The sequence below is a fragment of the Halichoeres trimaculatus genome, unplaced genomic scaffold (assembly GCF_033239565.1).
Source record: "Halichoeres trimaculatus isolate MK-OKI-2021-1 unplaced genomic scaffold, fHalTri1.1 fHalTri1_scaffold_11, whole genome shotgun sequence".
Lineage (NCBI taxonomy): Eukaryota > Metazoa > Chordata > Actinopteri > Labriformes > Labridae > Halichoeres > Halichoeres trimaculatus.
The window spans coordinates 8,172,917-8,184,464 of record NW_027437189.1 but is presented as its reverse complement, the minus strand read 5'-3'; the positions used below and the strand labels follow the sequence as shown (position 1 = coordinate 8,184,464).

Genomic DNA, 11,548 nt, shown 5'->3' with positions numbered 1-11,548 from the left:
GTACTTTGGTTCTTGGTGAACTTACTACCCAATAGCAATTTGCTAGATCTCAGACAGTAGGCCTACGCTTTGATGATAAATAGTGTTTTCAAGGACATCCAAACACAAACATCTAATATTTAATGACTCAAGACTTTTTCTGTAAATTTTCATTATGAGTGCTGAAACGCTGAGCATTTTTAAATTCTTAAGATCTATATTTACACATCAGTGAGATGAAGCTGATCTGAGACACATGTCTGACATACTGTTTTAATTTGGAGTCTTCTTTTATATCTAAACAGCTGCGCAAATCACTCTGAGCAGCAACAGCTGTGCTTCTGGCAAAGTATCCAAAGTTACAGTATGCCATCAAAGCAGGAGTCATCATTTTTTTCAACAGATCATGAAGGCACCACTTGTTGCTGGAAGATGAATCCCTCTTAAAATAAGAGGTAACATGGCTCAGAAGTAATAAATATATTTATCCTGAGTAGAGATCCTCGCTTTGAAAACAAAAAGGCTTAACTGTGTGATGACACAGAGACACATTAAAGCTGAAGTAGAGGAGGTAAACAAGCTTTTCAGTCAGTAGATGAGCTCATGTTACTTTCACTGAGCAAAAGAGGATGACGCCCCCTGGTGGTAGAAAAGAAAACCCACACACAATCTCCAAACGTGAAGGTTCAGATGATTTATTAAAACCTCACTGTTTTTATCAGGCATAATACATGAAATCATCCAGATACACTGAAATGATGTGACTGTGAAGCATTTAAATAAGAACTACAAACATTTAATCTAAACCAATAAATTCAAATTTTAAAGATCTGCAATTCATAAGTTAGAAGTGAACATGTACAGCATTCTCAGTCCCCCTCGCATGCATGCATACACACACACTCACACACTCTCTCACACACACACACACACACAGGAACAGCAGATTAGACATGCTGCATTAGATCAACACGCAGCCCCTTTTGGCAACGATTGTCCCCATTACTGTTCCCAAAAACACTTTCAAGTATCTTCTGAAATGTACGAAAAAGGTAAAACTGCTTTAGCCACAATCTAAATATAATATTATTAATCCTTCATTTCTGGTTTAAAACTGAAAGTAACAAATATATTTCCTTAAAAGCCACAAAAAACGAAAATACTACATGGTTTATGTCCAAAGTGCATGCCGACACACGCTCTGTAAGTCCTCTACTAAAGCATAACCATAGAGAAGAGATTGTAAAGGCACATTAAGCTGAATATTCTTCTTTAAGCATGACATACACGTTACTGTAACTCATTTAGAGTTCCTACAGAGCAGCATTTCTACTAACTGAAGCGTTAAGACAGAGGCAGCGAGGAGTGTTGAGTACTGATAAGAACACAGAGTTAATTTGGTCATTTTTGCCACAATGCAGACAGATCTATTTATACAGCTCTATGCTTGGGTTACATGTTAACATACATGCAGGAAAGTGTCAGTCCTCTATGTACAGTGTATCAGAATGCATGTGGCAGGCTTTATTTGAAGAATCCAGATGATTTGGCCTGAGGAGCCATCAACATACAGGCTTGGTTCTTGTGTGTGATTTGAATCTGAAAAGAAAGCATGAAAACGAATGAAGCAAGGATTTTTAACTTCATTATTTCTATGGTGATGTAGTAATATGTCTGTGTGTTATTCACCGTGCACGGAGGCTGCATCCACGGCTCTCCATCTATCTGCATCGGTAACGCTTTCTTGGTCCTGAGGGCAAAGAAGAGCTGGATCAACAATGTGCATCGGTAAACAAAACATCAACTCCAGTGCGTCATTAAAATACCAAAAGAAAAGCTGGTAATTGTTGTGTTAAGTAACAGCTAAGTATTATTCTTAGCAGGTGATCAAAGACATCTTAAAGCCATTGTCATCACGTCAGGCTCACAGCCCGACGTGTCTGAACATGTCTGTTTCTCACCTGATGGTAATCTGGGATGTTTTAGCCAGCCTCACGGCGCTCTTCAGGCCCGTGTAGATCTGACCCATCTCCATCGCTCCTTCAAGGCCGACCACCTCTAATCGACGGTCACTGAGATCTGAAAAAAACAAGAGACATACTCAGTATTCAAGAAAACACAACCAAATCTGAGACTGTTGACCAACAGACTGTATTTGGGGTTCAAATGAGGACACAGGAACTAACTGCGTTGGATCAATCAACACATCAAACAAAGTCTGTACAGAGCAGCTGAAGCTTACTGATATAATAGAGTTTAAAATACTGCAAGTTTTGTACAAAGCTCACAAAGAAGTGTAGATTTGTAAAAAGGAGAAGTCATTACAACTTAAAAGGTTTCGAAACATTTAAAAAACCTAGATTCAGAACAACACTCAAGGAGCGTAGTTTAACAGTCAAAGGTGTCTCTTTATGGAATACTCTGGATAAAGACTTTAAATAAATCAAATCATTCAGTATCTTCAAAAAGCATAATGAAAACAGCACATTAAACAAATACAGGCCCAAAATATATTCTTAATCTTGAATCCGAAAGGAAAAAAATAAACAAAATAAACAAAAAAAAGATATTGAAATAAAATAAACAAATAAAAGGGCAAAATAATAACGTTTGGTTTTTCTTTTGTAGATGTAGTTTGGCACTTAAGTTGGATGTTGCTTTGCTTATCGTTATCTGCAAAATAAAAGTTTTGTAAAGCTAAAGGCATGCTGGGCTTGTTTATGATTTTATCTGATCATTTTAATTTAATCATTTTGTGATTGAAGGGGCCGATACCATAAGACTTTTTCTTCTTTCTGCTCCTTTTTTGGTATTGTACTCAAATTTTTTTGTTATCATGAATGAAATAAAGACAAACAAAAAACACAAACAAACATACTGAGATAAAATGGTATCTAAAATCAAAGTTTTTAAATCAACTATTTATACTTGCATTTTTCTTTCATTATTTGTTAAGATATAAAACCATGCACATATGTTTCATCTTTTTTCTTTTTTTGCCACATGACCCCTGAGGTGACCAAGGCAGGATAACAACAGAATCAATAAAGGAAGATTAATTTAGGAAAAAACAGGAATGTGTGCACATATGTAGTCTAATTTTATAATGATCTGCTAAATGAAGTATCTCAGGCTTTTTAATGGATTTTTAACCTGTACTGTCTGGATTAATCAACAGTTATAAAAATAGATTGTTTTATGTGTTTTTGCATTCTTACAGATGTTAAATTGAGTGTTGTTGCTAGGTGCCGCCCTGTTGGCTATGGTTGCCTCTTGCAGCAGCTCTCTCTTCTTTGTCCGTTTCTTGTAATTTTTCATCTCTTTTTTGTAATCTTTGTATTTGGAGTGGGTCATTGCTTTGTATGGCTCATTTGTTGGTCATGGACACCAAACTTTTAGTAGCTTCAGTGATATTTTTACTACTTTTTCTCCTGTGTTTGTCTGGAGATCCTACATGTAACCATGGCTGCATTGTTTACACGTGAAATCAGCTGTTAGCAGCCTGTAGCATGTCAATGCTAACTGGTGCAAGGCCGGATGTCTTCCCACAAGGTGAAGAGAAGGAGGTGAGGATGATGTGCTGGTTCTCTGGTGTGAGCTAAGAAGTGACGACATCGACCTGTCCTTCCATCCATTGTTATTGGGAACGTAAGATCTATCTCCAGTAAGATGGACAAGCTAGCCGTGCTAACCCAGCAACAGAGGGAATACCAGAGGGCAGAGTAGCATCATGCTATTCACAGACATGGCTAACGGAGCTAACACCAGACACCAACGCTACATTGGAAGAGCTTCACCTGCTGTGAGTAAACAGGATCCAGGAGACAGAGATGGAGCATGACTGAAGAAGCTCAGTCTTGGACCCTGTGGAGGTGGAGGCTGGCTGACTGGACAATGATGGACAAGCTGTCATCATCTATTTTCTTATGGACCTTTTTGCACTTTCTATACACTTCCTTTCTTTTGTTTTCTTGATTGCTGCTGTGACTTCAATTTTGTTGTACTTGTTACAATGACACTAAAGTTCTATTCTATTCTATTGTATTCTGTTCTATATTCTATATGATCTGTGGTTTGTGTAGAATATGAATCAAGAGGTAATAATGAGATACAAAGGTCGTTTAGGCTGCAACATGACCTGACAGGGTATGTCGCAAATTGCGGTTGCTGGTCTCTGGCACAAATATTTTGAGGGAAGATGGTTTTACAAAATGAATACCATGAAACATAAAAAAGATCATCAGTGATGTAATAATGAATGAATAAATGCTCTATGAAAAGAGCTCATTGCCCAAAAAGAGTTGAGTCTCCAAAGTGATACAAGAACAAATCAGATGAATAAGCTGTGATCTATAACTTTAAATGACTGGAAAAAATGTATTTTTTAACCTCACATTGGAAAAAAAAGCTTTTTGTTTTGATATCTGTAATTGGATATTTGTTTGATTCAGCTGTACTGTGTAACACTTCTTGTTACTGTATGTGTGTTAGAGCTGCTCTCCTGACCCGATGGAGCTCAAAAATTCTTTTTTTTCCTCTTCCATAAATATTTGTGGGAATTTCTGCCTATTTTTTAAAGGGCAGTTGAAAGAATCAAAATGAGCGAGGAGATATGCAGCAAAGGCAAGACTGAAAATCAGTTTTTAAGGTTTGATTGTTGTAAACGGGTGAAACAAAGTGTATATCATGGGCTTGTTTTTTAAAACAAATCGGAAAGTAGTCCAAGTGAGGGTGTAGTTGTTTTCACTTCTTGTTTTACCGCCCTCAAGTGGTCAGAAAATGAATAAGAGCATTGTTTAAGAAAAAGGTGGCAGCAGGTGTTTGAGAACAATATGAAAATGCATGATCAAGTTACACGGCTAATTTCATCATGATGTCAGCTAACAGTAATTTCTTTGACCACCAGGGGGCAGCAGACAGAGCTTGATTTCACCTTAAGAAGTTACCCAGACAGGAGTTATCACCCAGCAGCAGACGCAGCGTGGTCGTGGTATTTATTTCAGGTTCTGTTTGTGTCCAGCTGACAAACACTCAGACAGCGCTCATATTTCCTCTTTGCTCTGTTTGAGTCTATGAGCGTTTACTGCTGGGCAGGTTCTGATTTTATTGGACGACTTAGTAGACTGTAAAAAAACAAAACAACGAGGCTGAGAGGAACTGCAGAGGAGAGCTGTCACGACACCAGGATTTGGAGCTTCCAGTCTGCTGTGTGGTCTCTCCCTGTCTTTCTCTCATGGTCTCCCACTGGTCTCTCACCTTCCTCTGCCTGCTGCACACCCAGGTATGATTAGCACTCAGGTAGGAGGAGGTGATAAAGAGGGATAAGTAATTCAGAGACTCTCAGACGCTCGCTTGCTGGGCAGCTTGATTTTTGGTGAGAAGCTTTTAGTGTTCCTATTTTTTCTCCTCAGACCCAAACCTCTCAGCTTGTGTTAAAACAGGTTTTGTTTATAAAGTTGATCATTTAAGTTGGGGTTGGTAGTCTAGTTATCTTGTTTTCTCAGGTTATTTTTTGGTCCATGTTTTAGGAGGAGTGACGATCCATTGCTAAGCTCGGCTGTCCTTTGTTAATTATGGCCGGAAATGTTTGTTTTCCTTGTTTTGTTTTCTTGATTTTTAAATATTTTGGGGCCTTTGCTTTAATAAACCCTGTGGGTTTTGCAACTTTTGTGTTGGATCCTTCTTACATGTTTGGCCTTCACTTTTGAGGGCTGTTTTTTTTGTGTTGGCAAGCTGTGACACACACAGTGCCAGTGGTAATACCTGCTTTAGAAATCCAAGAAAAACCCCCAAAGCACTCTGAAGAACAGTTCAAATGCCTTTATTTAAATAGTAGTCATTTTGACCCAAGAAAAAAACTCTTACACCTTCCAGAAACAAACTTTTTATCAGGGTGCTTTGATTTTTTCTTGTATTTCTAGCTCTGTTTCCACAAAGCAGTTCAGTTCTGTTCGCTTCAGCTCGGCACACATTTACGGCGTTTCCGCAGACTAATCCTGGAACAGACTCCTAAATAACTGAGACGAGCCGTCCCACTTTTTCCCATCTCGGAAGGTGGAGCTACAACACTGCAGACCGTGGATTGATCGAAAGAATCGTCACTTAACATGCAACAGCAGCTGCATTTCTCCTGGCGGCACACAGACTTCTCTAAACAAAGCTTGATTGCAATTTGTATCAAAGAGTCACATGCCAATCACAGAGAGGACGAAATGCTGTATGATTCCCATGGTTGCTCTTTGTTTACTGTGTGGCGTTTTTTTCTTCGTTTGACTTATAAGTGGGGTACACTGTGTCGCAATGCTAAGGTGTCACGCTATTCTGTTACTAAGCTGCAACCTCTAGTCTGAGAATATGAGACAAAGCGGAGGTGCTAAAATCTGCTGTTTCTTGAGCGTCTGCTTGAGGCTGGCTCTGGAAGTACCAGAAGTCACATACACACCAAGCCAAAAAAAAAGCTGTTCTCAGAGCAGAAATTAACTTATTTTACAGCCTGGTTCAAAAAACGCCTCCTGTCTGAATTGCTGATTCTACCATCAGCACAAATTGTACGAGGGGTGAATACTTTTTGTAACTTTGCAGTTAAGAGGACATAAAGATCGCAAGCTCGCCCAATCAAAGACACAGCTGAGGGTCACTTGACTGATTGGTACCCTATAGTTGTATCATAGACTGCATAAAACATGGACGTAGTCTCGCAGACATCACCTGTCTGTTTCTGAATCGGAAAATGAAGCACATCGGCTGTAGCGGCTATATTGGTAGTGGCAAGGGCTTTGCCTACAGCCATAGGGTGCCGGCCGTCACGTGACGCTCAGCTGTGTCTCTTATTGGGGGAGCTCGCCATCTTAATATCCTCTGAACGGCCGCGTTAGAAAAAAATTCACCCCCCGTACAGTGGGAGCCGATAGTAAAATTGGGGACTCAGACAGGAGACGTTTTTTGAACCACGCTGTAAATAGGTTCATTTCTGCTTTGAAAATGGCTTTTTTTGGCTTGGTGTGTATGTGTCTTCTGGTACTTCAGGAGCCAGCCTCAAGTGAACACTCGAGAAACAGCAGATTTTAGCCCTTCCGCGTTGTCTCATATTCTCAGACCGGAGGCTGCCGCTTGAGTTGTATGCAAAACCCTTGCCACTACCAATATGGCCGCGATTGCCAATATGCTTCGTTTTCCGTTTCAGAAACAGACGGGTGACGTCGGGGAGACTACGTCCATGTTTTATATAATCTATGGTCCCTCCCTATCCAAAAAGTACATCAAACTTAGGAGCATTTAAAAAATGGAGGTGCTGGCGCTCTGAGGCGGCAAGCTCTGAGAGAAATGAAGCCCATTCAGAAGTGCTAAAAACTGCAGATCTTTGAAATTCTACTTGAGGCTGGTAGGAAAAAGTCAGAAACTATCAAACACCAAGCCATAAAAGGCTAATTTCTTCAACGGCACACACTGTTCGAGGTGAATTTTTATAAAACTCAGCGATTTGTAAGCTATTAAGCTCCAATCAGAGGTGTAGCTCACCTGACTGACTGGTCTGGCCCCCTGTAGCTGTAAGTGAGGAAGCTCAAAGCCCACCTTTTGAGTCAGCATTTCGAATACATCCCTGCTGACTATTTGCTTTAAAACTCTGTATCAGAAACAGGTGGGTGACATCACAGACTACGACCATTTATTTCCCAGTCTGTTGTTCCTACATGCGATCGTTTCAGATATTCTCCTCCTCCACCAAAGATAAAATACCTTGTGAGGTCACTTTCAGGACTTCTGGATCGACAATTACTTCAGGCTCTTCCGTACTCGTCAGCCCCTTCGTGTCCCCTTTCTTGGTCTCACCCCACAGGTTTGATCCGCCGTGCATGCTGGGAATGTTTAGGACAGCAATCCCCTCCAAAGACAGGCTGCTGAGATCCAGAGGAGTCCCACAGCACTGAAAGAGTAACAGCAGCAAACATTAGAGAGTCTGAAGTGACAAGCATGGACTCAGAAACCGTGTCACAAAATGTAAACTTGCACTCGTGCTAACAAAAATGTCAAGTTCTCACCTCAATTGTCAGACTTTCGCTCAGTTTCTTGCAGGAAGCAGAGATGGTTTCTGAAGTGGCAAATTCAAAATACCACAGCTTGTTCTTCATCCTGCAGTCATGAAAACGAGTTTTTTCAGGTTTAAGTGACATCTCATTTTCACAGAGCATCATCTACTTTTAGCACACACAGCACTTTACAGAGAGGAGTCAGGCCACAGTGCTGGCTGCCACAGACACCTGCTGTCGCCACCTGCAGTTAGCGTTTTTTTTAGATGTATGAAGAAACGGTTCTGCAAGCTGGAAAATGAAAGTAAAAGCTGATATTCAAAGAGCACTCCCCAGCTCTGCTTTTCTGTTTTCAAGCAGTGTTGTATGATTTCTTTAGGGGACGTTACCTGCTGTTGAATTTCTGGGGATGTTTCTCCCTCATGGTATGAAACCGGTGAGCAATCGAGGCATCCTGTCAACGCAACCACACACAGAAATGACAAACCGAACGCTAAACTGAAGCAGACACGTCCTGTTTTGTTTCATGTGCTTGAGACACTCACGACTCCAATTGAGAAGTAGTTGTTGATGATTTCATACGGCACCGGGTCGCCCTTCTCCTGGTTCTCATCCGTGATGACCTGCACACTCCAGCGGTCCATCTGCACCTGAGAGCTCCCCTCGATGTCTTTAAGAATACGACTCAAATCCTCGCCGTCGTATCCTTGGAAAACAAAGATGTTTCAAGAACAAATCACAAAACATGGAACAGGAGACATAAAGAAACAGTTTCATTGTTCCAGGATAAGGAAATTCTTCAAGCTTCATTCACTTCTCACCTCCTCCCCATCGCAGACATCTCGCTAGGTCATTTCCTGTGCCAAGAGGAAGCACAGCGACAGGTGGCCGCACCAGCAGATTGGCTTTGTCTGATTCCAAAGGGGAGAGGAAGAAAGAAATGCGTCATAGTGGTTTTTTGGAAGCTGACGAGTATCTTCTGCAGCATGTCATCCAACTATCTCACCTATTGCGTCAAGAATCCAGCCAACTGTGCCGTCTCCCCCGCACACCAAGATCCTGTAATCCTGCAGACTTCTGAAGAAACTCAGACTGAAAGAGAAACGGACGAGGACTTTAAAAGGAGGGGAATAAGGAAGTTCTCCACGGTTAGGTCTGTATATTTCTAAATAAAAAATCACTGATGTGTCAGTACTCACCCTGGCCCTGGTCCGCCAGTTGAAAGGTTGTAAACCTGCCGTGGATTCAGTAAATACTGGAATTTATGCAGGACTCTGAAATACATAAACCCAGGCTGAAACATGTGCATGTTTAAGAAAACACAAAACTTTTATTTCTTCTGCTTCATTCTGCTTGGACTCACCTTTCCCCCTGCTTGCCTCCACTTTTAGGGTTGACAAACACGAGCAGAGGATGAGTGTTTGGCACAGGGCTGATCTGTGAAACGATGGACACATGCTGCAGCAATGACACAAGATAAGCAAAGTCATCAATCGAAGCCGTTCACAGGGAGATTAATACCTGAAGCACTTGCCCGTCGGGCGTAGTATTGAGCTCGCTGTCATCAGTTGAGCCTGAGCAGCCGTTCTTTACATTGTTTGGTCTCTCCTTGAGGTAGAGAAACAAAAGCCCAGAGTGAATAAACGAGAGAAAACGTAACAGCTTTTCTCGCCCTCGAGGACAAAGAGAAATCAGCAGCACAATCCGAATGCAGCACAGGTGAGAATAGTGTACCAAAAACGAACAAAACATCCCGCGGCTGATGTTATGTTCTGCTCTGTGTTGGCGTAAGAGGCGGTGTTTGTACTGTACAGGTGCTCGAGGATCGTTCTGTACCTTTATGACGGGATAGATCGCCCATGGAGGCAGGATATGGTCCCTGTGCAGCCCACAGGTACACTCTGTAGGCTCCTGTTCGGCACATTCATCATGACGCTGTTAAACAAAAACAGTGACAGATTATATAAACAACCAACAGCTACGACCTTTAACGAGATCCAAATCTGTCTTTTTTATCACACATTCCTTTTTTTTTTAGATTTAAGTTAGGAGAGAAAAGCCTCAGAGACCCATAACTATGGAGCCCCAAAACGTTCATAATTAAATATAAAACAACATTTTGAAATAAATACCATTTTGATCAGTAACAGAAAAATATGTAATGTGGCCATTAAATTGCAAAATATAGCACTTTCATTATGAAATATGTTTTATTATTATTTAATATCAAACTATTTTAATGAAATATTTCATAATAATTATTTAAACAATTGTATACTTTTTTTAAAATAATGACTTTTTATTCATTTTCCAAGCTTTCATAAAATAAAAAATCTTTTTTACAAAGTCAATTTCATTTTCCACGATGGCATTTTTAATTCATAATGTCGCTTTTCCACATAATGACTGTCAATCAAAGCTAGAGAGTGGGGCCTACGCTTGATCCTTTAAGAAGGGTCTAGCTGCAGACCTCCGCTCTCAGCTGCTTGAAGAGAAACTCTGAAACTGACTTTCCTCCTGCAGCCATTCTGTCTCAAATGTGTCATGCACTCCTGTTTTCAGCTTTTTCAGTCATTTCAGGGTTAGTAAAAACCAGTGGCAGCTGCTGGTCAGTCAAGGAGGGGAAGATCATTTTCATCATAAATTTGTTTATTTATTTAAACGTAAATTCTTCCCTCCGTTCCTTTTCAAGAAAATGATCTGTGACCCTGTCGTATCAACCTGGTGTTTTTTCCAGGGATTTTTACCAGTGTTCTCTCAATGGCCAGCAGAGCTAGACTGCTTAAACGGCCTTGGCCCATTGAGTTGCGGGTGTAAGACTTGGGCCGCTTTGAACAGGAGAAGCTCCTCTCTATAGAAGATGCTCCGGTGGAAGGTTATTCTTCAAGATCGCTGACTGGCTCATTACACTGTCAATCAAAAAGGGATTCGGCCTCAGACAGATCATCCAATCATCGTGCAGAAGCCCAGCGTCCAGGCCAGCCCACTGCCTCATAGACCCCCAGAGACGCTGAGCGTCCGATGGGCGGGACAAAGCTCAGCGTTTATCCAATGACCGTCCAGTTTCCACAGTGGAACAACCCACTCTACGCTTCCCCGCTGAAGTCAGAAGACGCTCAGCATCCGAATGTGTTGAAGCGCTGAGACGCTGCGGGGATGAGTGAGAAGGAGGTGGAGCCAGTTACCTGTGATAGGTAGCTGATTCTGAACATAATGATGAAGGAATTCTAGCGCATATTTTGTCAATGAAATGTACACACAGCGGAACATATCACCACTTTTTTGGGGACATTTTAGGAGAAGCTGAGCTTCCCTTGCAGTCTTAGAGCAATCGCCACTGGTAAAAGATCAGCCAACCACTTAACTGACTCCACCTTAGGTGCTTTGATTTACAGACCAAGTCATTTTACTGAAAAACAACATTATGAATTAAAAAGGCCATCGTGGAAAAGGACATTATGAAATAAAATTTGACTGTGTAAAAAAATATATCTTTTTAATTTTATAAAAGCTCAGAAAATAAATAGAGTCGTTATTTTTAA

General features: G+C 41.0%; 1 protein-coding gene across 1 annotated transcript in view; it reads right to left on the bottom strand.

The window, feature by feature from the left end:
• Positions 1–669: 669 nt before the first annotated feature.
• dgkaa (diacylglycerol kinase, alpha a) overlaps positions 670–11,548 on the bottom strand; it is a 30,346-nt gene continuing 19,467 nt past the window's right edge. Inside the window, exons 12-24 of the mRNA XM_074682185.1 lie at positions 9,843–9,941; positions 9,528–9,614; positions 9,370–9,443; positions 9,206–9,280; positions 9,013–9,098; positions 8,828–8,917; positions 8,552–8,712; positions 8,396–8,460; positions 8,019–8,109; positions 7,717–7,903; positions 1,941–2,058; positions 1,669–1,729; positions 670–1,578 (exon numbers count right to left, since the gene is read on the bottom strand). Of these exons, the coding sequence (XP_074538286.1) occupies positions 1,504–1,578; positions 1,669–1,729; positions 1,941–2,058; positions 7,717–7,903; positions 8,019–8,109; positions 8,396–8,460; positions 8,552–8,712; positions 8,828–8,917; positions 9,013–9,098; positions 9,206–9,280; positions 9,370–9,443; positions 9,528–9,614; positions 9,843–9,941 (1,269 nt within the window). The 3' untranslated portion in view covers positions 670–1,503. The remainder of the gene's footprint in view (positions 1,579–1,668; positions 1,730–1,940; positions 2,059–7,716; positions 7,904–8,018; positions 8,110–8,395; positions 8,461–8,551; positions 8,713–8,827; positions 8,918–9,012; positions 9,099–9,205; positions 9,281–9,369; positions 9,444–9,527; positions 9,615–9,842; positions 9,942–11,548) is intronic.